Source organism: Anomalospiza imberbis, chromosome 11 (assembly GCF_031753505.1).
Source record: "Anomalospiza imberbis isolate Cuckoo-Finch-1a 21T00152 chromosome 11, ASM3175350v1, whole genome shotgun sequence".
Lineage (NCBI taxonomy): Eukaryota > Metazoa > Chordata > Aves > Passeriformes > Viduidae > Anomalospiza > Anomalospiza imberbis.
The window spans coordinates 19,701,541-19,729,034 of record NC_089691.1 but is presented as its reverse complement, the minus strand read 5'-3'; the positions used below and the strand labels follow the sequence as shown (position 1 = coordinate 19,729,034).

At 43.3% G+C, this 27,494-nt stretch overlaps 1 protein-coding gene and 1 long non-coding RNA gene across 3 annotated transcripts in view; one reads left to right on the top strand and one right to left on the bottom strand.

Moving 5' to 3' along the window:
• Window positions 1-27,494, top strand: part of PDZRN3 (PDZ domain containing ring finger 3) — a 131,192-nt gene that overhangs the window by 89,548 nt on the left and 14,150 nt on the right. The window contains exons 1-2 of one of the 2 annotated variants that reach the window (XM_068202298.1): window positions 11,844-11,976; window positions 26,235-26,476. In XM_068202298.1, the coding sequence (XP_068058399.1) occupies window positions 11,908-11,976; window positions 26,235-26,476 (311 nt within the window). In that variant the 5' untranslated portion in view covers window positions 11,844-11,907. Of the gene's footprint in view, window positions 1-11,843; window positions 11,977-26,234; window positions 26,477-27,494 lie in introns of those variants that run through there. The other variant, XM_068202297.1, reaches the window with a different exon arrangement.
• Window positions 1,344-8,347, bottom strand: LOC137480868 (uncharacterized). Its single transcript, XR_011003141.1, has 3 exons — window positions 8,210-8,347; window positions 4,280-4,403; window positions 1,344-1,599 (listed from the first exon to the last, which is right to left on the bottom strand). It is a non-coding gene; the product is annotated as an uncharacterized lncRNA (long non-coding RNA).

The following is a 27,494-nucleotide window of genomic DNA, read 5'->3' as shown; positions in this document are numbered from 1 at the left end:
AATTATATTAATAAAATAATATAAATGTACATCCCCTCAAAATCCTGAGAACTTTATTTAAAAAAAAAAATAGGAAATGCATTAAGAAACTGCTTCCATAGGTGAAAGCATTTGACCCAGTAAAACTGTTATTTTAGATTGCAACCTCCTTTTCTCTCTGTTCTTTCTTTCACTGGCATTTGTTCTCTATTCATGTGCTTCCTTAGTGCTGTCTTCTGTGGTATCATGGCACCATGACCAAAGTGACAGACTTTTGTCTCTGCTGGATTAATCAGTGTGTTCTTTGATCCATAACATATGCTCCTCGTAGACATTTAGCATCAACATATTCAAGATTTGTGGTCTGACAGTTCAGTGCCTGATGTAACCCGGCTGATAGACACTTTGGAGGATTTAATTTTTTTTTTTTTTTCTTAAATGGAGCCTGCCTTTCATCCATAATAGAGCTTAAACAACTGAGTTAAATACGTGATGTTAAATATTTGGGTTGACATCTTTGCTTGAAGATAATTTTTTTTTTTTTTTTTGGTGGGTGAGAAAGCCCTGGGTGGCTCCCAGAGAAATCCCAGCTCTCTGTGGGCACAGCGTGGATGTTTTGATGCAGGACTTGCCCCAGGGTTTGTGCGTTCATGGCCAGGGAAGAAGACAAGAAGTCCAGAGCACCAGTTCTGGTGCCATCCCAGAATACTCTGACACTGCTCCAGGGGCACAGCCAGGCTCCACAGCTGATGGAAAACCAGGGAGGTTCCTTCAGCTACCACAAACTGGGCTGCTGTGACCCGGGGCTGGGAGGGCTTGCTGGTGGGAACCCAAAACCCGTCTGCTGGGATGGTCCTGGTGGGATGCAGGAGGTGCTGGGCCAGCCCAGAGCAGCAGGAGGGCAATCCCCAGGGAATCCACTCCTCACCCGGCTGATTCCCAGCAACGGCGACCCACACAGGCACTGCAGGGGGGCTGAGATGGGAAATATGGCCTTTATTTCCCCTAAGTGCTCTGTCAAACTGCAGAAAGTTGTATCAGAGGAATCTGGCAAGGGCAGGGAAAAGAACAGAAGAAAGAGGGGGCAAACCAAGATGTTTTTCCTTTAGTGTATCAATTAAATAAAGGATATAAATTAATGAGATTCCAACAATTTAATTATTTTTCATTGAGAGGTACAGCATGTGATTTACAGCTCAGCTACTCCTTTACTGATCATGCTGCTATAAAGGGCTACATAATATATTGCTTTCTACCATGCCATGCACAGCTAGAAATGGCAAGAATAAAACAGGATTAACTGCCCTCAAAATAGTCTGGGCTTGAAATTAATTGTAAAAGGCTGATGTCAAAACTTCTTTTGACTTCAGAAGGTGCTGAATTACCTCCTCATCCCCATCTCCTGCTGCACACAAGCACATCCCTGTCTATGGCAGACTGGGCCCCAAAATAGTCCATGTAATTCAGAGCAGAGAGGATTTTTATTTTTTTTTTTGTTTTAAGCATTGTCCTGCCATGAAGAATTAAACAGAAAATGAATGGGGAAACCAAATGTCAGCTGCTCCCTTAGACTTCAAGGTTCAGGAAACTGCTTAGTGGGAGTAGGAAGAGACTGGCAGGCTGAAATGTAAGAGAATAATTGCATTATAAGAAGATTATGGAAGATTATTTTTCTTGTAGGCCCCAGATTTCTGCAAAAACAATCCTGAATTGCATCCTACATGGCAAAATGAATTCCCCCATTCCTCCAAACAACCAGGCTTTATTAACTGTGTATTCCTTTGGTGTGGGCAAAACTAAAAATGGGCTTATATTGCAACACATTCCATGCATCCTTCTTTCCTTTGACAACGTGGAGCTTAATGTGATTAACAATGTGGCAGCTCGTAGCAAGAGGAAAAATAATTGTGGTTTGTTTTTTTTTTTTTTTCAATATACGACCCCCCTAATAATCCAGAAATCAATATGCAGCCTGGGAGGGCTCCCCAGCAGAGGGTGGGCAGCAGGGTGGCCTGCTGCACTTCCCCATCAGTGTGATGCTGTGATGCTCCTGCAGCCTGGGGTAGCCAAGCTTTTTTGGTTGTTTTTTTTTTTAATGTTTAACTATAACCACTGGGACTGGAATCAGAGCTTCTCATGGCCCAGTATGAATATTAATAAGACACTGGGCCATGGATTTCCTGGCTGATTTTGACAGTTTAAAGGATCAGTTAGTTAATTAGAAGATGACATGGCACATCGCATCCCTTGGCTCTGTCCTGCCTTCTGTCTCCTCTTTTCATTTTCTTTTTTGACATGTTAGATTACATCATTACTTCTAGTTTCACTTGTTAGCCACACCATGAAATGAGACTATTTTAAGCTGTAATTATTGTGATTTCTCTCCTCTGCTAAGAACATGAAACTCAAAGAAAGCAGAGAGCAACTTGAATTTCAAAGTCTTAGGAATACATGCCTGGCAGTTTATAACCCTCTAACTACAGCCAAGAAACAGAAAAAAAAATTAAACAGCACAGAAAATTGTGGTGATCATCATCCTGGCAACCAATGTGGTGTTTTAAATAGGCAGCCCCATCATCTGGGCTTCATCTGTGATTTAATTAATGTTTTCATAGGTGTATTTCTCAGAAATCCAGTCTCTATCCCCCAGCCATGTCATTGTGCCTCAAGATATGTATGTGCAGTGCCCTGAACAGGGTCTGAGTTTTCTGTCATCATCATGGTCAGAGCAGACACAAATAATTTGAAAAGAAAGTGCAGGACTCTGCAGAACCCTCTCATTTGGGGAAACAACAGAGGAGAGCAAAGATAGGCAGGGGATAAGAAATGTCATTGAAATCTTATTTCCCATCTATACCTTACACCCCAAAACAGTCAAACTGCAATTCAAACTATAAAAATATTTTAAATAAATACAGTCATACCATAAATCACACAAAATTTCAAGTTCTGCATCCCAGGTTCATGCTGCAGCCACCAGGATGAAATTCCTCAACAAATAATACAACTTGCAAAGAATTCAAAGAAACACAACCACTTATTTTGTCTGTTGCTAGATAATTTCATTCATTAATATTTGTATTCTAACTTCCATTCTGTCTGTAAAATTCTTATCAAGGACATTGGTTTATTTCTGCAGAGAAATGCAGAGAAACATCAGTCTGCAGGAAAACTGGAATGCAGTTTCTGTATTAGGGAAAGCCAGCAGCTCTGAGGCTTCACTGGAAATTACAAGATTAGTGGGTGAATGTGTCTTCTGGTAGGAATGATCACTTCTGGGTTGTGATTCCCTGTGCACTTTGCCTTTTCTTTTATCAAATATTTATATCTGTGTATTCATTTCAATACTGCCTGATCAATGCTGCTTATCAGAATGTGTATTTTAAAGGAAGAAATGGCAGAGGAAGTACAACTGTGGGATAGCTCCATGCAGTTGGCCAATACAAGAGCCAATGTGGGTAATTTATGTCTTTCATTAAGGCAAACATTGATTCACAGGGCTTCCCAGAAATACAGTGCTAATAACAGGTGGAAATCACTTCCATTGCCACTGAAGATAAAGCCAGGTGATGTGACCTGGAGAAGGAACAAAATTGGGAGTTATGTGCCCTCCAGCAGGGATTAATGCTCGGACTTGACGGCCTCGGAGGTCTTTTCCAGCCTAAATGCTTCTATGACTTTCCTCATTGAACCAGAATTTCTTGTTCAAGACAGGCCAAGCACAAAAAGTGTCCTTCTTGCGTCAGAGAAGGCATTAATACTTAGAGTGTCTTTTATCCAGTCAATGTTTTTGCAATAAGAGTGATTTCATAATGAAATGAGACATAAAGCAGCATCGCTGCCATTCCACGGGCTGGTGAGATGACATTGCAAAGGGGATAAATGGGAAGCAAACATTGCTGTGTATTGTTGGTGTGTTTCATGAGCTCAACAATGGAAATCTGCCCTGGGTAGGGCCTGAGCCACCTGCTGTGTCCTCCCATAGTTTCAAGTTTGGTGGTGCTGGGAGAGCACAGGTGAGCTCCCAGCACAAACACAGCCTGGCTCTGGGACTGCAGCCAGCCAGAGTCCCCGTTTCCCTCTGTTCCTCGCCTCTTACCCCACACACCTGCTCTGGTTTTGCTGTGCTTTTGCTGCAGCACAGACTCTGCTGCTGCCTCACATCCCCAGCAGAGTCCCTGCTGTCCCCTCTGAGAGCCCACAGTGGAATTAATCACACACACCAGCTCTGGAGCTAATGCCAGTCTCCTTCAGTGAGAACACATCTTTCCCAGCTTCAAAGACAGAAATGAGCACTTACATTTCCTTTGTTCCTGAAAGACTCAAATCCCGTCTCACTGAAGGTCTGCTCATCTCCTGGGTCTTCCCTGCACAGGAGCTCTAGCTGAGAATTAGCAATCAAACCCCTCATTGTCCACCTGAACCTAGAAATGAAAACAAAGGCAAACATACAAGCAAGTGCTGCCATTTGCCACTAATACTTAATATTCCCACATATTCTTTTCATCAGGTGGTTAATATAAAACCTAATGAACCATAGATGGCATTCCTGTTTTGCTCTGGTTCATATTAAGTGTGGAGCAGTAAAAACTGAGAGATGAAAGATAATATCTTTTCAAATAGAAATGGCTTAAAATTCTTGATATGAATACAGTAGCTAAAACACAAAAGTGAAGACTGTGATCCTTAGCAGGTCTTGGCAGTTTCTGGCCATAGGTTATTAAGCATTATCCAGCTGACCCTAAGGGGAGTTCATCTGGAGACATTAAGGTCAGAGAGTAGAAGCACTTGGACACAGTCAAATGGATTTTACACCTTTGTATCTCTCTGACATTACTGTTTTGCTTCAGCAAACTGCCTAATATCAGATATATCCTACTGGGTACCTTTCTAAATCACTTCAATTTTCTTTGTCCCTGGGCTACAGTTATATGATCAGGAGCCAAAGCTATCACAGGCTATGATATACTATTTTACTTCCTCGTTTGTATTGGAATGAACTTTATTAGCTTTTGGGGCACGTGTCTATCAGTTTTAAAGATGGAGTACTGTGTCAATAGTTTTTATGCAGCATTCAAGTCCACCGAATCATTTGGCGTGCTCTGAGATTATTAGAAGTGTGTTATCACTTTTACAGAAAATGTTCTTATTTTGAAATAACCATCACTCAGAGCCTGTGCTTACCAATACTGTCTCTCTAAAGTGATATTTCGCAGCAAAATCAAAATTGGGGTTGATGCTCTGTAAGTAATTTCAGATTTGTGAGCGTGTGAACCTTATAAACACAAGTGTAGAACTAACATTTGACTCCACACTCCTGTACTTTCATTATCCACTTTCTTCCTTTAAATCTTCCTAATTTGCTATTGCATATTCTTGTAACTGCCAGCAATAACCACAGCACTTTTCACCATGTAAAAAGTGACAATTTGTGCAAGCTTAAATTTGTCATTCTTCTTAAGTAGAAGCTGTCCAGTTAAATAACCCGTAAAAAATTAAGGAGATTAGTTTGGCTGATGCAGCATCAAAATCAGGAAATCAAAGATGCTTTTTTGTGAGGAAGTTGAGGTTTCAGCTAACAGGGAAGAAGCTTTTAGAACACAAATCCAGCCTGTAATCAGATTTTCTCATTTCCTTGCCAGCCCTCCGTACCTTTGGCTTTGTGGTTCGCAGTGGCTGCTTCCATTGTGTCATGAATGGAAAAGGGACGAGGGATTTGAGCTAAAGGATGAGGAGTGTGATCTGCCTCCAGCTCCTTTCCTCAGCTGGGCTTTGCTGGGCTGGCAGCTGGAGGTTTTGGAGCTGGTTCTGCTGAGGTGAAAGAGCACTCCCTTTTTGATGAGTTCATTCTCTGGCCTCAGCAGCTCAAACCCTGTTTCACCAGCTTCCATCCCAGTGTCATCACTGAAAATCCAGCTTGAACATCCTCAGGTTCAGGGATCACCTTTTGTCTTCAGCTTTGACCAAGACCTCTTGGCACTGCCGTAATCAACACCCAGAGAGGCAGCCCAGGGGAGGAGGAGGAGTTTCTTGGTCCATAGGTCAGCTCTCCTGGCTCTCCCCACCACGAGGTCTCAGTGGCATATTAAACAGTTATTTACCCTATTCTGACCTCACCGTTCTGCTTCGTGGGAGACTGAATTAACACGATAGTGTTGTATCTGCTGGCCCGGCAGAGCTCACGGGGATGGTGCAGGGATGCTCCTGAGGCACCACTGCCTTCCTAAAGTGGCATAAATTACAGAGATTTTGGACTTTTAAAGAGCTTCAAGTACAGAACAGTTCCTTCAGCAGTTTAACAATAAGTATCATTTCATTTGAGTTACTTCTGAGGATTGGAACTCTTTCAGAGATGCTAAGTGGAGCAAATAAGGATCTCAAGACTTCAGCGTTAACTGATGGGAATAAAGCCAAAGTTTTACATTTGCTTTCACATCCTCTCTTGTGGTATGTTTTAGTTTAAATATTTTGGCTCAGTCTTGAAGCTTCCAATGCATAGGCAGATTGCTATGCCCACATGCAAAAAAGCCCCACCAGAATTGAGATCTTTTTGCTGTTATATTTAGAGGGTGTATTTAATTATTGTGCCTGCACGATGCCATAGAAAACCCTGGTTTGCTTTCACATATTCAACAAAGAACTTTTCAGAAGGGTATTTTTAAATTAGATCCACACTAATTACATGTATTATTAAGAACCCAATGCTTCACAGCTATCAGTGGGTTGTATTATTGAACATTTTCAAATAAACACAGGGAAACAGAACTCAGCCTGAACACATTCCCAACAGAGGCACTCGAGCTTTAATAAAGGTAACCCAATGGTTATAATTAAAAAAACACCTCTCACACTTTGAAAAATCCCAGACACTTAACTTTGAGGTATAGTTGGGTAACACAGTTCTCTTTCACACCGCTCTGTGTAACCATAATCTGTACAGTTCCATGACTTCTGTTTATTTAACACACCAAATCAAGAATTATTTATAAAGTCACAGCTGTTCTTTTTCCGAGCTTTTGTTTCTCACAAGTCTTAAATATTTGTAAAAACAAGAAAAGTAATTAAAGTATTGATACATTAAGCAAACGCTTCCCTAATCACGCCGCTTAAATAGGAATCGCTTGTTTAAACAGAGCTTGCTAAGTATATGTACAGAAATACAATGTTAAATAGTTACTGCAGAGTAGGAAAGCCAACTTGCATTTAAAGAAACAAAATAAACAATGCCAAGCCATCAGTGATAGCGCAGGCAGCCACTCCGGCATTAGGAGCTCCCAGCCCCGAGCTGGGTTTGGTGCGTGGCCAGCTCTGAGCAGGAGCTGTGTGCCATCTGCTCCTCACACAAAGGACACGAGTTTATTCTTGCTGGTGGGAACTGCTGTCCGAGAGCCAACCCTTGGCAGCGCCTGTGCCTACCCTTGAAAAGCTGGCAGAGAGTGCTTTTTAGCCTTTGAGTTCCCTAATAATGATCCCCTCCAGGGTGCAGGTCCCTCATGAGTGCCTCATTTCCCTCTTTATTCTGATTCACCACCCCGTGCAGACGGGCAGGACACCTGAAGCGCATCAGCCTCCTGTGGATTCCCCTTACCTGCCAGCTCCTGGCAGGCTTAATCAGGGAATAAATCAAACATTTATACGGCAAAATTTATATGAGGTTTGCAAGCTGAGGGGTTGCAAATTGAAGCTAAGACGCGTGCAAAAAGCAAAAGCAGCCCGTGGTCTGCGGCAGCATTCCCTCCTTGTCTGTCCAGGACCTCGGGGACAAGAGCAGCACCCTCCCCTTTGTGGTGGCAGTCTGGCTGCTTCCCACCTTCTCCTGTTCCCTGGGAATTAGCTCTTGGACACAAAAGCAAGTGGCTGATAGTCGGAGCCAGGTATTGTGGCGAAGGGGGTTTTGCAGCCGCGGTCACACGCAGGCAGGCAGGGAGTGAGTAATCTAGATAAATGCTAATGAAAGCTCTTGCTGGCACCTTGTGTATTCAAAGGCTATTTCCTATTGTTCCCAGTCAGCTGGCTCGCTGACTTCCCATTCAGCCTGGATTGCTCAGATTCAGCTGGGACCGCTCTAACACTCCCATTACACGTGATGTAAACCCTCCACTGCCGTCCATTTGGTTAAGCTCATTATCTGTGGCCCTGGCGAGACCACACATGGCACATCGTTAGCGCTGGTGGCAGATCCCGGGACGAGCTGCCTGATCTGGACGTGCCAAGGGAAGCCTGGGTTTACCTGCCCCAGGTACAGCAGGTGCCGATGAGGGCTCCTGTAAATATTTTATTTCCTTGGTCAATATTTTATTTTAAAAGTCACAGAATTAACATCCAGCCCATCCCAGCAGCTTGTGTGGCTCTCCCTGCATGGGTGAGGAGCACAGAGAGCATCCCTTTGTTCTTGGAATCCATCCTCCCACCAGACAAAGAGCCACTAGGAAATGGAGCTGGCCTCCTCAGACCTGGCACCGCTCACTGAACTCGTTTAAAGTCTCACAGGAATTAAACTGGAAGCTTGCACCGACTTTGTGCTGAGAACACACAAATTGGAACAGCTTAGGAGGAGCTGACCAAATTTAGCAGATTTCACAGGGACAGCGCAAACCATCCCGGTGCCAAACTTCAAATTCTTGTTTCAAATTATGTTGATACTAAAACCCTCTCAAAGAAAGCATCCAGAATTTCAGAACATAGGCAAACTTTTTTTTTCTCCCTGTAATCTTACTCTTGGAAATGACTGAGACTTCAGCTCAAGTGTACCATTAAAGGCAGAAATCAGCACTGGACAAAGCCCAGAACACAAGTTTACAGCCCAAATGTTTAAAGCTGGGCAAAGTGCTGTAAAAATCAGTCTATATTGACCTGAGGCAGTGCTACTATTTTTGCCTGTGAGATGAATAGGAGAGATGCAAGTTATATTTCAGTAATGGAAGCATCTCCAGTGAGATGGGCACTGGCCTGGCTCCAGGAGCAGCTCATTTACCAGGGGCCGTGGCAGCTGGAGAATCCCAAACATCACATTTATGGGACCCTCCACTCGCACATCAAAACAAGTCTTCTGCTGGGCTTATTCTCCTGGCCTGACTTAGGGATTATCTCTCTGAATCAGATGAAACATTATCTCCTGCAGTCTATCACGTTGCTATAGGGAAATAACAAATAGGTGTGTTTCCGTTGAAACTGGAAATTAAATATCCCACATGTTTCTGGTTTATTTCTAAGCAGATCCAGCTGTGTGCTATTCCTAAAAAAAAAAAAAAGAAAAAAAGAAAAAAATCCTGACTGACCTCAGCCACCTGAACAGAACACTAACATTTATTTAAATGGCATCTAGTATTTGAGAAGAAACTTAATTGCATTTAAGAAGAAAACAAAAATCACAGACAACATTTTTGGAAGCTTTACCTTAAGTTGCTTAATCAAATTACATAACCAAAAAATTATCTAATCAAAGCCATAAACTTTTTTTTTTAATTTCCATAGAGTCTGAGGGGTTTTTTTTTACTTTTTTTTTATTTAATTCACTTATCATCATCATCTTTTTCTGCTTTTAGGGAACACTAGTCCCCTCATGCAAGCCTTTTCCAGTTGTTCAAGATCCACAGTCACTGGCTGTCAACCAGCTTTGGAAAAGCTGCACTGTTGGAGTGGCATATCTGACCAGGGATAGCCTGAATCATTCCTTGAGGGCAGCAGTAACATCCAGGCTTCCTCTGCCTTGCTCCAACCTTGCAGCTTCTGCCTCCATGGCAGCAGTTCTCTCAACAGGGAAAACAGCACAGGCACAGCTCAGGGATAAAGTTCCTGCTTGTTTTGGGTGTTTGGCAGGGGTTCAGTCACTGGTGGGATTGGCAGGGACCCCTGGAGATCATCCAGTCCAACCCTCCTGCCACGGCAGGGTCATCCAGACCAGGCTGCACAGGATGATGTCCAGGTGGGTTTTGAATGACCCCAGAGAAGGAGACCCCACAGCATCTCTGAACAGCTGTTCCAGGGCTCTGCCACCCTCACAAAAAAAGAAGGTTTCTTCTCATATTCAGATAGAACTTCCTGTGTCTCAAATTGTGCCCATTGTCCCTTGTGCTGTTGCTGGACACAACTGAAACGAGGTCTCCTTTCTTTCTGTTCTTTGTTTCTTTCTGTAGGCAAGCAAATTTTGCTACCAAAATAAAGTCTCAGAATCAAGGGACCCCTTCTTGTCAGTTTCAGTTCACTAAAGTTGTACTAAAGCATGAACTGCATTTCAGTAATGAACATTTTAATGCAAACTGCGTCGGTGCCATTGTAGCAAGAGCTGAGTATTCTACAGGATCCCTACAGCAAGCACCTGTGTGCAGGGTTTGGACAGGAAAGATGGTCCTTGCGCAACATTTCCCTTGTGATCCACAGAAACTTGCTGAGCAAATAGTCAAAACCAGTTAGATAACCATGGCCAGGATCCATCCGGGCTCTCCCTGCAATTCCTGTGGGAATGACACCCTTGGTCTCACTCCTGGCTGCTCTGCCATCTTCTTTATGGCAGAACGAGTTGCAGTGAGGTTATAAAAATGCAGCCCCTTCTGAATGCTTAAACAACTGGGAAAATTACGGTCGATCCACACTCCCAGCACAAGGTAGTGCTTCTCACAGACTGGAAAATATCCATAAAGCCTGTGAGTTACGAGTGCTTTTCTAGCTCATTGGGCAGTTCACTGCTGCCTTATCCTTTACATCTGTGGTACAGGTTTAATGCAGATCTGCGCTCTCAAATGCTGAGTACTCATAAATGCCATACTGATTTTATTGTACATATTTTTATAATCTCATAAAGTTTATATTTTTAATATCACAGATAATATGTGGAGCTGTCATTTACACCGCTCAAATACACAATGGGAGTCAGTAGCATAAATGGCCATTTTTCACTTGGAATACATATTAATCTAAAGATAATTTATATTAATACAAGACACTTTTTTGAGGTTGGGGTATTTTTTTCCTCCCTAAATCCACATACATTCACATATATCTTCTTTGCCTTGCAGCCAGGTCCTAAGGCTGTGGAGGCTTTCAGGGACAGAGATGCCTTTCTCTGTTGTGCTTGTTAAACACCCAGTTCAGTCAGCTGCTGCTGTAAAACGGAGGCTCTCAAATAGCACCACAGTCCAGGAGGGAAATAAATGCTACTGAGCATATTCAACTTCACCCTGGCTGAGTTCTGTACCACGACACTCATTTCACTCCGCCTTACGTTTAAACCCTGCTCCCAGCCTGCTGAAATGTGGGAGGAATTATCCTGAGGGACCGTAGTAAAACGCAGTCGTGTTTGTTTGTAATTGCTACAAAATGGTTTACAAAATTGTTAGTGTCCTTTATTACGCCTGCTACTGAAGCACTTGCCTGTTAATTAGAGAAATTTCAGCTGTCATAGCCGGCAATTATAGCGTGTGTATCACTGCCTGTTATGAATAGTCAATGAGGGCTGATTAATATGCATGAGTGGCGGTATATAGCCGTGCCCGGGCGCCGGGAGCGGCAGAGGGAGGGAGCTGCGAGCCGGGCACCGGGAGCGGCAGAGGGAGGGAGCTGCGAGCCGCCACCGCCGCTCACCTGCGGGGCCAGCGCCGCTCACCTGCGGGGCCAGCGCCGCTCACCTGCGGGGCCACCGCCGCCGCTCACCTGCGGGGCCACCGCCGCCGCTCACCTGCGGGGCCACCGCCGCTCACTCACCTGCGGGGCCACCGCCGCCGCTCACCTGCGGGGCCACCGCCGCCGCTCACCTGCGGGGCCACCGCCGCCGCTCACCTGCGGGGCCACCGCCGCTCACCTGCGGGGCCAGCCCCGCTCACCTGCGGGGCCACCGCCGCTCACCTGCGGGGCCAGCCCCGCCTGGCCGCAGGCATCGCTCTGCCCGCTCGGGGCAGCGAGGAGGAGCCTTTGTGCCGCTTCGCTTTAAACATGGGATGCAGCCTGTGCGCTCTGCAGAAGCCAGAGGAGCAGTACAAGTTACTCTATGAAGTTTGTCAGGTAAAGAATTGGATTTCTTTTCTGGAAAGCAAGTGTTCTTTTAGGTTTGTGGCTGCTGTTAAGGGTAGGGAAGCTGGAATGTCAGGAAATGGAAATGAAAGTGAGTTTGCCTTGTTTGAAATCTGTGGTAATGATTATTTTTAGCCTGTATCTTCCCATTCACATAAATCAGTTATTTAAGTATAGCTATTATACATGAAATGTTTCACAAAACTTTTTTCACAAAATAAGGCTGTTTATTTCACCAGTGCATATTAGGTTAAATTCCTTGCCAAGGATCATGGCTTGGTCACGCACTCCTCGCCCAAGTGGAAAAGATGCATGAGGAAGGTTTTGTACCTGTTTTCAAGTACCTGGAGCCACTTGTTTGTGTGCAGTGCGTTCACTGGTGCTCAGTCTGGTCTGTGAGTGCTTGTCATCGAGAGTTTGTAGCTAGCTGTGGAAGGTGTTGCACCTTGCTGTGTAAAAACACCGGCTAGCAAACAGATTTGACACCAGATTAAAACTACTGCCCTACAGATCTTTATATACCAAATTACTTATATGAACCTTCTGAGAAGTTTTCTGTGACTGTATTAACACATCAGCCTCTGTGGCAAAGATTTTATTTCTTGTCTCTGCTTTTCCTTCTGCGTGCCTCTGAAATTCCGTACTCTGTTAAATCTGCAGTACAGTTTGGACTGAGGTAGGGGCACGGAGCCCTGCAAAGTGATGGCCAGGTGTTTGAGGATGTGTTCCTGCAGATCTCCCTGGAAATGTTCACAGATATATACGCTCAGGGTCCGTACTGAGAAGGTGGATTGGATTGTCTGTGCAGAGACTCTGGGTGGACAGACACTACCCAGATCCTTCGAGCTGTACTTTTCCCCCCTCGCCGTTCCCGAGGTGGTTTAGGAGAAGTGACAATTGCTGGGTGACATTCCCAGCGCTGCTCCGTGCTGCCGGCAGAGGGAATTGCTCAGCAATCCCGTGTCCTGCTGCCTTCCCACCTGCAGCTGATCCCAGATACTGATGTCACTGACAACAAAGTGAATAAAAGATGTGGTCTGTGTGTTATGCTAGTAGGGAAGTGATTAAATTTTAACCACGTAGTTGTGATCTAATCCTCGCTCCCTCACCCAAAGGACGCTGACGCTTTGTGGAATAAAAAAAAACCTGTGGGAGCAAATAGAAAGACATGTTGACTGTCATTTCTATTTATACCAGCACACTTCCACTTGCTAAGCTGCTGTGCATGTGATGGGGGGAGGAATTCTAGAGGGAGGTAATCAGATTTTTTGGCCAGTGTTCTGAACTGTGAAGCAGTTGCAGATGCTGCCTGCAGCAGCACACCTGGGGCCAGGTATGGTTTGTGTGAACGCTCCGCTCGGATACAGCAGTGGCTGTGGGAACGGTTCCTTATCCTGCCAAGTTCTCGTGCAGTCCGGGCTTGGGGACTGTCAGTGAGTCACGTTCAGGAGTGCAACAACCAGGACAGTCTGAGACCTGAGCACCCAGTCACCAACGTTGTGGTTGCTCAGGGGCTTGCTCAATTTTTGTCGTGGAGGGAAGGTGGCAGAGAACACTTGCAGCTTACTGACATCTCCCAACAGATGCAGGACAACATTCTTTAAATACACGTCCTAAAATCAGTCCCAGGAACAGTTCCTGCTGATATCTGAGATGACTGAACTATCCAGTGCTGCCTGCAGGTGCAGATCCCTGGCAGGAGTTTGGTTTTAGGATTCTGTCAACCTGCAAAGTGCTGCAGCCTGTGTGAGTGCCCAGTGTTCCTCATTAAGTGTGGAAGTCTTTTGGGAAACTCTGTTGGAATACCCTCAGTTTCCACAGAAGTGAAAGGTGCACATAATCTTGTAAAACTGGGATTTCTAACATAGCAAAACCAGAATTATTTAAGACTATAATCCCTGACTTTTCTAGAATATAAATAACTGTGCAAAATTATTTTAACAGGTCTACTTTGACTTCTCTCTTTCACAAGATAGGAGGGAGGGAATTCTATGGTTGGTGGAGCACATCCAGATAATTATATGTCCCTACAACTATAAAAATACGTCCTCATGTAACCTACACACAAGAGCAATCACTTAAAATTTAACGGTGAGGGAGGTGAAGGATCACTGCCATTTAAAATTACAGAATGTAGAAGATAAAAGTTTCAAAATCTGCCAACAGTAGAAAATGTCTGTTACAGTGGGTTTTTGTGTCATCCGTGTAACTCTGATATCATGTGATAAGAAGGCATTGCTATTTAAGAAATCTCAGACAAAATTTGCATAACTTGGTTTTAGGGAATATTGAGCATCATTACAAATAAATCTCCTTAGCCTTATTTTTTTAAAGTTCATGACTCCAAGATGTAGGCATTCAGAAGACACTTGAAGGAATTAATAATAGTACATAACTGCACTTTCTCTATCAGGCCAAGAGCTTTAGTGTGGCTGGGAAATTAATGCTTCCATAAATTACAATTCCAGAAGGTCCAGTACGGCTGGCTCCGTAAGTCCTCTAACAGTGAGCACAAAGAGGATCAAATATAGCAGGGCTCAGGCTTTATCCCTTCCTCATCCATAGATAATTCAAAGAGATCCTCTTCATTAAGGGCTTTGGCACATTGCCTGCAATTTCTTTTTGGGCCGCTGTGAGCTTAATGATGCAGAACAATGGTCTTCCCTCTTGTTGAGCACTTACCTTATTGTACCTTTAATCACATAATAAAAACCAAATTAAGACACCTCGTCATTAGAGACTGTTGTAGCTGTGCCTATCAATGCTTTGTGCTACAAATACGAAGGGGGCTGTGGCAGCTTGATGCAGAGCAGTGTCACCACTGAGGAGGAGCAGTGGGGTGCATATCCCATCTTAGATGTGTCCCAAGGTTTGAATACAGCATGTTAAATGAAGTAATATGCACTATTAGATGTTTGGGTGTCTGGTTAAATGGAAGTCTTCTTCAGAAGATAGTAAAAGTTGTGAAGATGGAAAGAGAAGGGAGGGAAAAAAAAAAAAAAAAAAAAAAAAAACCAGAAAATTGGGAGGGTGTTTAACACCAGGTTTCTGATGTGCTTTTCTCAATGTCATCAACTCCTACCCAAACAATAACACAAATAAGGGCTTTTCCCTTTGTGTGAAAATTCCTGGGGGACCAAAAAGTAAACTCCATTGGAGGAAACTTACAGAGGAATGAGTCATCTGAGATAGAGCTTTTGAAAGTGCAAAATAGAGTAAAAAAAGTTTAAGCCTGCAATTAAAGGAACTTTCTCGGTACCTTTTTCACAGTAAGCACACGTTGCCCACAGTATGGAAGGTAAACAAAGAGTGAAATCATTTCCTAAATGGACACAGTGTTTTACAGAATCCTCACAGCATCACAGAATGCTTTGGATTGGAAGGTACCTTAAAGATCCTGTAACTCCAACCCCACTGCCAGGGGCAGGGACACCTTCCACTGGAAGAATTTCCAAGGATGTCAGTATAGAATTTTAAATCACGGATGACTCTAAACTTTCATGGGCAGTGCTCAAAACTGTTCCCTGGGATTTAGGATGATGGAGTTCACCCAGTGGGAATAAACCATAAGAACAGCCCATCCAAACTGGCACTTGCAGCTGAGAAACCCCGAGATAAGTGAGCACAGAGCCCAGCCCCTTCCTCCAGGCTGTCCCTCCAGGCTAAGGACAGGCTGGCAGGACACAAGCTCATGTTGCCACTGCCCTTGGGTCAGCTGAGCCGAGGTCAGAAGATTCTTCTCTGTGGTTGTTGAGCTGGCACCCCTCACAAATACTAAAGTTCATATATAAATAAACAGTTGTTGCCATGATCCTGCAGCGTGTTGGAAACTTGAAAGCCTCGCTCACGTGCTCCCAGCCTGGCACGTCCCTGAGACACAGAAAAATGACAGTGTTGGTAAAAAACAATAGTGGGCACGTTGGATTTGCATTTTAAACCAGACTGAGGTGTGCTGTGGCCAAGGTTATATAAGCACCAAGGTCAGGGACAAATTCTGTGCTAATGAGAGGTCAGCAGTGATGAGGAGCAAGCCAAGACTCTTTTCCACTGGCAGCTTCCAGTGGCACCGCTTGCAGGGCACTGTTCTCCAGCAGACCTCCCACACAAACCCGCTGCACTGAGCTAATCACCGGTGCAGGTCCCCTTGCATCAGAATTCCATTTGCACATTCAGACTTGAGAAAATGAGACCAAAGTAATCAATCAGTAAGAAAGCCTAATTCAAGGAAACAGCCTAACTAGACTTCAACCTACTGAGCAATGATGTTATCCTAAAGCAGGGCCAAAGTAAAGCTTGCCAAAATAAACATTCAGCTCAAAAAAAAAAAAAAAAAAAAAAAAAAAAAAAAAAAAGGAAACCTAATCAAAATGGTAAGATTTGGAAAACAGAAATAATTGGCTCTTTACATATGCTTTTCACACCCTCAAATTTAATTGGGCAGCCAGAGAATTAGTTGCTCTATATTTCTGTAGTTTTCCATGTTAAGACCAAAGTGGTGGTGCCAATTATAGGGAACTGCTCTACTTGAAATACAGTGTATGGCTTCAAGTGCTCTGTATGTGCAGCCTGTGCTGCAGCTGAAATTAAAACTAGTGTTGAAGTTTGATTCTGTCACTTCACTACCATTAAACTCGACCTCAGTAACAGTTGTGAACCTATCACACTTACTTCAAAGTAGTCATGTGTTTGTTTAAACAAGATGTTAATTCCAAGGGCTTTCTTCTAGATGGGGTTTTCTACTGCAGAATTAGTTCAGCTGTAGAAAAACTCTGCTTGACAGACTGGAGACTCATAATCTTCAGAAAACTGCCCTTTAATGATCGTGGCGCCTGTCTGTGGCTCACAAGTCCCCTTTCCTAATTAGACATTTACCAGAAACTGGCAATTGAAATTTTCCTCTTCACTTGATGATGAATAATGCAGTGCCTCTGTTAGGATTTCTCTGGAAGATATCCTTTATTGTGAAGTTCAGAGGGATATTTTGGCCTTTAAAGGAACATAAACAAGATCTGATACGAAATAAACAAATGCCTAATGGTCACCTGTGATATAAATACCTTATTTGGCCTACTTTGCACGTGAAATGTCTCAGTGCTGCATAATCTTCCTGAAATCTACAGTGCCTTTCATCTTTACCCATCTTTATGGGCAAATAAAATGCTCAGCCATAGCATGGATTTATTAGGATTTTTTTTTAATGATGAATGATTGAAGGGATGAGTTTTGTGATGCTCTACACTTACACATCTGCTTAATGCTACAAAGCAGGTGGCAAGAAGTCACAAGGGAGAAGGCACCAGGGACAATCACTCTGCTCTACTGTCACATGTCAGACATGGGCTGGGAAAAAAGGAAACATATGGAGTAATGAAAAAGTGCAGATTCAATAAATGTGTTTTGTTGTGTACATTAATAATGGAACAAAAGGTCAGACTTCATTTTCACTGGGACAGGACAACTCTACAGTTACATGAACACTGGGATTGGTCCTTGCAGAGTTTTGTTGGGTAAAGGGAAGCAAATCCAGCTGGAACTTGGGCACAAGTCAGGGATTTGACGGGAGAGGGACAGAATAAATACTGTCAAATATACATAAACATTAAATATTACAATACTCACTAATTCAGGCAGTGACAATTGAGGAAAAACTTCCTATTAATATGGAATATCTTCAGGCAAAAAGCCAGATGCCACCATCCAAAACACAAATGGTTAGAATCAGGGCAGATTTCTTCCTTGTGTCCATCCAGGGATAATCCTGGGTAGCGACACAGAGGTGATTGGACATGCTGTCCACTGGCATAGGAGCTGGGCACTAACATATCAAGATTATCCCAAATAATAACAGAGACTACACACAGAAGTGCAACTAGAGGGGTTTTTGCACCTTCAAGCAATATTCTGTACATTCTTGCAAAGTGAAAACTGAACATCTTAGAGAAAGCAATCATTCATGTGTTGGGAGATCACAGCTGATAAGAACTTTTAAATTTGGCCAAGGTGCTTCAGAGTTCAGCGGAAGCTCTTGCATCTGACCCGATAAATCTGTGTAACTGCCATCAGTTCTAGCCAAAGGCAAAGAAAGGAAAATGAAGGTGTTTTTGTCAATGTCACACTGTGAGAACTCGTGGCCATGGCAGCACGGAGGGAGGTGGTGCTGGGACTGCCTTCTGAGGTTCACGTTCTCCAGCCACTTCAGCTCTGCCTGTGGAAGGCCCAAGGTGACAAAGCTCCTGAAGCAGCAGGGCTGAGAAATCCTCTGGGATCTGTCACTGGGTTCCCACAGATCAGCACCAGGTGTTCTTTCCATCTTTTCTTGGAACCAGCTTCAATAACCCTCTTCAACACAGGTGATCTTCAGAGCTGTCCAAAATTGCTCTTTCCCTGTCCTGCATCTCTGAGGCATTTGTGGTAGAGGGGAGGAAGTGGGAGGATGGACTTAAAAGCTACAAACAATGAGCAGCAGTGTGAAAACGGGGTGCTGGGAGTCAGCATGAACTTAAGCACGGTGCCTGGGTGGTGGGACGGGAGGTCTGAGCTGTGCTGTGCCCTCCTGTGACCTCAGGCAGATCACTCACTAGCTCTGTGTCTCATCCTCTGTAGAGATCCCTTTGGTCTGTTTGCCTGCAGCAGGTCTCCAGAGGCAGCACTGCCTTTGGCTGTGTGCTTGCACAGTCTGATATGCTGCTAAAATGATACCAGCATCATGTGAAGTGCTGGTCTGTACACCAGAAACTTGTACTACTCTGGTTTTAACTGAAATATTATTGCCTTACCAAGCTGTGAGTGCTGGAAGGCCATAGCTCCCTCCAAATCTTAGTGTTTGACCATTCCCTTTTTCTGTGGGAGAAAGGTGCTGCTCTACAGGGGCCTTTGGTCAGGTTCAGGACAAGAATTGTTTCTTATGCTACTCAAATTCAGCTTGAATCCATGTAACATTGCACTCTCAGCTAAAAGGGTTTCAGCTTTTTCATGCTGTTCACTCTCTTTGTGTGTTATTTTAAACATAAATATAGAATACACAGCTTTTTGAAAGTTGTCATTCATAAAAATCTGTGATTTGCTGCACTAGATGAACATGTAGACATAGATTTTTGCCTCTTGGGAAAAGCACATGTGGAAAAGGCAAGAGCATTTCCCAAGGAGCCACACTGGAGGTGCAGTGCTAGAGATGGACAAAGCAGAGGATGTGAGAAAACGGGTAATTAAACTTGCTGAATCCAGTCATTAGTAATTCATGGTTATTTATGGCTCATTTGTAGCTCACTCAGAGATCCCATTGATTGGCCCCCTCTGGGGCACGCTGGAGAAATGGCAGAGAGGCATGAAAAGGGGAGGCCTCTCAACTTCTGGCTGTGTTCTAGGTGGACCTGGGTTATTAAGCCATGAAAAGATGGACAAAAGATCACTTCAAAAAATTAGGAAAAGCATCTCTGCCCTGATATAAAGTCATTTAACACGATTAATGCATATTTAAGAGAAAAAGGGCTCCAAGTAAACTTTGCTTCTAGTGAAATCCAAGAGTCTCAGAAGCCCCAGCATTGCTCTGTGTTTTCATTGAAGCAAATGATAATATTCCCTGTGGTTTTATTTTGAGTAGTGATCCACAGGAGCAGAGCCTGAGAACCCAACCGAGAGCATCTTAGTATGCCACAGACAGTCCTGGCACTGCCTTGGTAATACCTAAATGTGCTAATTACTAGAAAAATAAAAATTCCTTTATTTCTAGGCTCTTTTTCCCAAGATTTTCCATTTGCAAGTTAACGGATTGGAGAACAAATGAATTCTGTGCTCTTCAGGAAAAGAATTTTTCCTTGGTCTGAACTGTTTTGTCATGGATGGCTCGCGAGGCAGAAGGGAAATGCACACACATGGAAACAGTCTATTACTAAACAATATAATTCTGGGGTTTTGAAAAGGAGGGAGACTGTACATATGAGGGAAATAAAAGAGGGATTAGATGGATCTGCAAGAAGAATTAACCTGTATTTTGAACCTTTTTTCTCCAATTCCTGAGGAAAAGGGGGGGTTATAAAATAGGCCTTTTGCTGCTCTTGCTTCTATAAAAACCTTTAAAGTTGTGCTGCTTTTTCTTAGCATGCAGACTCCTTAGGAACTTGCTAAAGAAGTGAATCAGACCATAAAGAGCATTTTAAATGGAGCACAGGCATCTGTAGTCTAACAGAACTAGCATTTTTATAGTGCACTTCCCAAGGATTTGCATGAATTTCCACAAAGAAAAGCTGCTTACTCATTCTTAGGCAAAAAAGTTTTTTTCTCTATGACATTTGTGAGGTGTAGAAGAGCCAACAAGCTGTACAATGCATACAAATGTTTGTCATTCATGGCATTAAACCCACAGAAATCAGTCTAAATTAATGAGAAAAAATAATTTACTGAAACCCGTCTGGTTTCTGCTGTGTGCTCCCAGCATCCAGAATACAATGTTACACACGATTGCTCCAAAAATAAAATACAAAATAATTACAACTAAGCTGTTCTGCACAGGGATCTTGTGGCTTTCTCAACATTTCAGTAACTACTTCCACTGCTGCCTGAAGCCACTTCATCTGTCCTGTTGCAGATGATGTTTGCTCAAGCCTGAGTGCTGAACTCCTCCATTCCCTGAGCATCCTCCCCACCTTCTCTTCTGCCAGCCCTCTCCTGTCACAGCCCTGTCCCAGTGTCCCCTCCCGGGGCTCCTGTGTGTGCCCCTGCCGTGGCTGCGAGTGGGAAACTGGGAATGAGCTGCAGGAACATCCTTTGCATTTGTAGAGACCACAAATTAGGGTGTTAATTCTGCTCTCACAGGAAAAGAGAAACCACCACTGCTGGGGTTTCCATAAGCACTGTGTCAAAAGGAGAAGAAAATCAGAATTGGTGGCAACCAGGAGGAAGTTCTGTCCACTTATAAACAAGTGACATATTTTGATGCACCTGAAGGCCTCTAATTTATGTCTGCCATTAAAAAGTGGCAATTAATTAGCCTTCTCTTCCCACCCAGAGAAATAAAGCATGTAAATCACTTACCTTGCTCAATAATTAAACAGCAGCTATTGATAAAATGGCATTTATGTAATGGCACAACCGTGTCCTATCCTGCCTCATACCTCAGGCAAAAACAAAAATGTGTTTTCTAGTAACAGAGAACAATTCTGTCATCCCAGCCTTGGCTGCAAATTCCCATTGCCTTGCACAGGAGGTCCAGCCTTGCCCTCACAGTGGGAAGGCTGGAAGGCTCCAGCCTCTGCACCCTGTGCCAATTCTGACCTCAGGAAATTAGCCTCTAACCAGTGGCACTTGGCCCGGAAACTGCTGGAGGATCCCAAACCTCTCAGAAGAACAATTGCTAAAGTAAAAGCACATATATAAATATAAAAACATGAGAAAATCTGTCCTTGTAAAAGGTATTTCACTGTGACATACCTGGAATTAATAGAAGGAGGAGATTTCAACAGGAGGGGTGCCAAATGCCTTGCACGGCTCCAGCAGAGAGAAGCCAATGTAGATCCAATCCACAGTGTATATTACACACTCACAGCACTGGAAAATTATATGGAAAGCTATCTCCTAGTGAGGTAGAGCAAATTCTTCACAAGCATAGAGAGATATGAGGGTTTTCCTGGGTTTTTTTTCTTTTCTTTTCTTTTCTCCTTGTTGAGAACATCACTGCTCAAAAAATCATCACTGATTTATTTGTTTTTTCTACTTAATATGCATCTACCAACTGAGAGAGATTTGAAAACAGACTCAGGAAGGCACTTGGGTCTTACCAACCCTACACCCCCCAAGATCCTACTGCCTGTTTTCACCCTTTTATCTCCAAGGTAGCACTCAAAAGTTTCCAGCCTTTTTCATGGCTCTGAGGAGTCTGATCTCAAATTCTACTCACATATTTGCTGTATTCACACCTCCTAAGCTGTCATAGGATGTTCCTCAGCAATTCCACCTGATGTTTAGGGTTCCTCAGTGAAGTTCTGCTGCTTCCATTTGGGGCCAGAAGCAGCATATTAGGTTTTTTTCATTCATCTTTTCATGTTTATTTTTCTGTTTATTTTAATTCCTGCTTATTTTTCTGACCATTTACTTCTTGGGTATAGGAATTAATGAGAGCTTCATGATCAAAAACAGAGTTTAAGACATAGTTTTCTTCTGTTTGTTTGCTGGGGTCACCCGTTTGGATTTGTGCCATGGCTTCCCCTGTTCTGCCTTTGGGCATCATCTCCCTTTTTCTCAATTAAAAATATACATCACTTCCACCTTAATTGACCATGGCAGCATTTTCCTTTCCATTATCTCAGTTTGGCCATGGAATGCTGATGGCACACTCAGCTTCATAACTTCTTGATTTGCTGTTAATGTCCTCTCTCAGTCAGAGCCTGAGCTGAGGCACTGCAAAAGCAAAACACCTCTTGACTCCAGTGAGTATCAAATCAGGCTCAAGTGACTATTTTATTTTAATTCCAAGTATTAAAACTTCCAGGAGACTCAGACCTCCCAGACAGGTTTATGCCATCTTTATCTATAGATTTCTTGCTGCCTCTATAGATTTCTTGGTCCTCTCTCCAGCCTACTTTAGTGCAGAAGAACATACAGTACATACTATAAAATAAAATACTGTAAATGCTATTATCTTTCATAATCATTGCATAGCTTCTATTAAAAAAAAAATCAAGTATGCCTTCCTTATTTGCTGTTTGCTCTTAAAACAGAATATTTGTGTCCCTGCCTCATGCAGTGGCTAAACCCACTATCTGGCTGCACCACAAATTCCACCCAAGTCCGTTCAGCTCAGTTTAACTCCAGTCACTGCATTTTATCTACAGCTTTCTCCATATTCAGTATATTTCCAATGCTAAGAAGGTCCAAAAGCTAAGCATTTCACCCTTTCAGACAAGTTAATTTGTCCATCCTTTGTGCCATGAAAGATCCCATTGTCTCTGTCACATGGCATTTCCTCAGAAATTATGCATATTTGTCATTTTTGGCAGTCTTCTGAAGCGTTCATGTGCATGGATTTTTTTTTTTCCTGTGTTATTTCAGATGTAACTGTTTATAAGGAAAGAAATTGCTGAGCACAATTCAGCAGCATTAGGAATAAAGTCCAGGAATATAAGGCCCCTTTCTTTTTAACAAAGCAAATCTGTACAGATTTATGAATTTATTTATTTTATTATGCATTTATTGGCTTTTAAGCACTGGGAATAATTATTTGTCAGTTGTAACAAATTTTCCAGATAGAAACTAAGCATATTAGTATCACCTATTTGCTAGAATCAGGATTAGCCACAAGTACTGACTCAACACAGACACCAGAAATCAGGCCATTGAGATCTTCCCAGTATATTTCTCTTCTGCATCATTTTTGTGCTGCTAAAAATAAACTACCAATACCTGCTACTTTTTCTAGACTAAAAATCAATTTATCTCTGTTATGCACAAGCAGACTGGGGAATTACTGCTTGTTATTATCCAGATATTTAGAACTGCCATCCTTATTTCCCTGTAATAGAAAATGATATTATTGGTGTGCTGAGATAAGAAATGCTTAAAAAATGCTTAAACAAAAAGTAATTACAAACTATTCACTGCTCAGTATTTACCACATATTATGGCACTTACTGCAGGTTTTTTAGGAACCAGATTCAGAAATGTAATTCCCTGCTGTAAAGCACTTTTAAGCGTATTTTTGTGTCACTGTGTGTTCTTTCATCATTTGTTAGGGCAGTTCTGACCGTGTCTCATAGATCAGCATCACCACAGCGGCCAAGGCTGCTGATCAGAACAGGAACCTGCAGAGCTAAAAGGATTCCACTCAGCTGGGGTTTAGGAATCATCTCTTGTAAGGGATCCACAGACTGACCCTGAAACCATTCATCATGTGGACAGCTACTGTCCAGAGGATCGTTTGCCTAACATGATGTGGGTGCAGCCACAGCTCATAGAAATATTAACTCTTAAAGGCAAAAACCCCAACCATATCTTTGGAGTGGGTCAAGAAACCCATAACAACAGCAGTACAGTGACTTGTGCTTCCATTTCACTGTAATCATTGCCATCCTATCAAACCCATCCTTTAAAATTGTATACACATCAAATATAGTTCTGCTTGTAGAGTAATCAATTTACCAACTGGAAGCTGAATGCCAGAAAGTCACAAACCTTTTCACACGAGGTCCCTCTGCAGCAGGAGAGGGTTTAGATTAGAATTTAGCTGGCTCATCACCCCAGTTCTAAAATCTGGCCCCATGTCCTTCTTCCTGCCTGTGCAGCACCTTTTCTTTCTCGTGGCATTATCAGCTTGCAGACAACACAGTCAGGAAACTACTTGGAAATAACTCCTGTAGTAACAATTTATGACACAGTGCAGCTACTGCTGCCTGTTCCCTGCATGACATCAACCTGTCCTTGAAGTTATGATTATTTATGTAACAATTGCATAGGAGAGCACAAAGAGGATGCCAGTCCATGGATTTGCAGAGATAAAAGTGTCCTAAGGAAGCTAAATTAAAATGCAGGCCTGTACTAAACTGTCTGTATTCCAGGTTCATTACAGCATTTGGGAGTGAACTGGAAATCTGTCCTTTGCAGGATTTTACTGGGTTTTACTATGAAGATGGAGAAAGGATCTTCATAAATAGTTTCCTGCTCAAGAGTTATTCTGAGCACATTTCTGAAAAACATTATACACTGCAATTTAGATTATTTTGTTTTGATTGCTTGATGGGTTTTGTTGTACAAAAAAAAAAAAAATAGGATGCACACAGTAAAATGTGCAACGTTTAATTTGCAGCAAATAATAAAACTCAAACCATAATCAGCATTTCCTTTTTCCAGAGATAACATTATGCTGAACCTAATTTTACAGCTGTACAAACTGTTTTCAAGTAATCTGCTCAATTGGGCGAGTTAATGATATTTAATTTGACCAGGCCAAACTTTACATGCTGTGCATTACTGGGAGCAATGTGCAGTGCAAGTGTTTGTGTGATGTAAATGTCATGCTAACACCTTCCCCTCTCAGCTGGCTTCACAAAAATCCTGGTGTCATCACCTCTCTAAGGCAAACTCAAGATGACAGCAGGGAAAAAGTGTTAGTTGCACAAGGTAATTCAGCAGGAATTTAGCCTTTTCAATCTATTCTGCACTCGAGTTAACCCTCTTTGTATCAGCCAGCTTTTTGCCCTGGGCAACATGTTAGGTATGGGCTAAATTCAGTTATTGGGCTGAGTAATGTTCTTGTTCAGGTGCCCCACTTTAATGTGACTAAATGTGGATTCTAGTGTGTATTTAGTGCAGCGTGTGAATTCTCTGCTCAGCCCCCCAGTTCCATGGCCTGGCATGTCTCCTGTTATTTATATCCACTACTCCATTTTAGAGTTTCTTATTGCTGTGACTGAGTACGACCATCATGTTTCATCTAAAGAATTATCAGACACAAACACATAGTTTTGTAGATTTGGTTTTGTTCAGCAAAAAGGCGAAGAGTCTAAAAAGCAAACCAAAATTAGAAAAATGCCAGGAGAATCAATAACTTGTTGTGTTTGAACAAGGGCTGAGGGATTTCTAATCTGCAAGAAACAAATGGGGTGCTAGTTTGTACTTCACCTCAAAGAGCAAGCCCAGTAAAATCTATCAAAATAAAAGGCAGAGCAGAGGATTTGTAAAGTTACTGTAGTAAAAAGGGAAAGTGAGAGATGCACAAGGTTGTAGGGATGGATCCTGGCACTGGCTGCTGACACCTTGGTGATGCCTAGAGGCTGACCTAGAACGGAGGCTGGACAGAGTTAAAAGAGTAAAGTGAGGATTTATTAAAAGGCCTTCAAAGGATACACCTTGGGCACTAGAAGAGGCTGGCCGTGGTTCTGCCCATGACGGACCCAAGATGGACTCAGAGTCAGGAGTTTTGACACTTTTATAAGTTCTGGTCCATTTCCATATTGGGGTTCATTGTCCAATTCCAGCTCAGGTGATGCAGTCCCATCCTCCCAGTTTGCTCTCCTCCATTCCCTGCTGTTTGCACTTTTTGGGCTGAAGCTGCAGCGGTGTCCTTGGTTCTGGGGCTGGAAAAGGATTGTTCTGTGTGCCTGAGCTGTGAGGAGAGCTGCTGACACTTTATCTGATGTTTGGAGTTATATACCAATGCAGTGCAGAACCTGGAAAATACGGACGCTAAAACTCGAGGCGTCATTGGGATGGCTGGGAGCTGAGCCTGGGTCCCTGACAGCTTTGCTGCTTTCTTCCTGCAGGTCAATGGGAAGGATTTATCCAAAGCCACCCACGAGCAGGCAGTGGAGGCGTTCAAAACCGCCAAGGAGCCCATCGTGGTGCAGGTGCTGCGGAGGGCCCCGCGCGCCAAGGCCCACGAGCCGCAGCTGGTGGACGTGGGCACCCAGACGGACATCACCTTCGAGCACATCATAGCCCTCAGCAAGATGGGCTCGCCCACCCCGCCCGTCCCCGGGCTGGACCCCTACCTGCTGCCCGAAGAGTAAGTGATGCTTTGTGAGCCTCAGAAATCCTTGTGTTCCGTAACGTGGTGTGTTAGAAGGAGCTCACAACCTCACCTCGCTCGCTGGTAAACAGAAATCCTTGTGTTCCGTAACGTGGTGTGTTAGAAGGAGCTCACAACCTCACCTCGCTCGCTGGTAAACAGAAATCCTTGTGTTCCGTAACGTGGTGTGTTAGAAGGAGCTCACAACCTCACCTCGCTCGCTGGTAAACATGTCCTCCCAGAAAGTAGCCAGGATTCATCCAGCACTGAGCCATAAACACGTACTCCCAGAAACATGTAAACAACATGTACTCCCAGAAATAGCCAGGATTCATCCACCGCTGAGCCATAACTCACTGGATTTTCATTTTTCCTACACGTTAGCGAGACATTACTCACATGAGTAATGCCACTGAGTCACAACATGGCCTCATAAAGCTCATTTTTTTTTGCTGGCATTTGATGGATAAAGTTATTGCATTTTGTAATTCCTCTCACTGCCTCTTTGGGTTGCTTATGTTTTAACTTTATTTTTTATGGCTGCCATAAATTGTGTAATGCTAAGAGCTGCTACATTCTGTTCCAGTGTATTAATTACTTTATTATAACCCTGCAGCGCTGTTACTCGAATAAGTTATTTTCTGGGACTAGAATTACTTACCAGTGTTGTCATGGATGTTTTAGAATCAAATTTTAATTATTGTTAATGGTAATTTGATGCTTTTGTACTTACAAATACAAATGACAATTATCTCCTGGCGCACACACCCCCCGCCCTCACATGCTGTTGGAGAGGAAAACAGCTCCCCAAGGAGCCCCTGCAGATTGCCTGTCATCCTGCCACGCATCTCCACAGGGAGCAGGGAATGGAAAGGATTCCGACCCTCTCAGTTGCTGTGTGTGAAGGACTGATCTGGTCAAACCACAGCAATTCCTGGTTTTGAGGCGATCCTGCACGTGGCGAGAGCAGCCACCCTCCCAGGGCACCTCTCCAGACATCCCTGCCTGCCCTCCT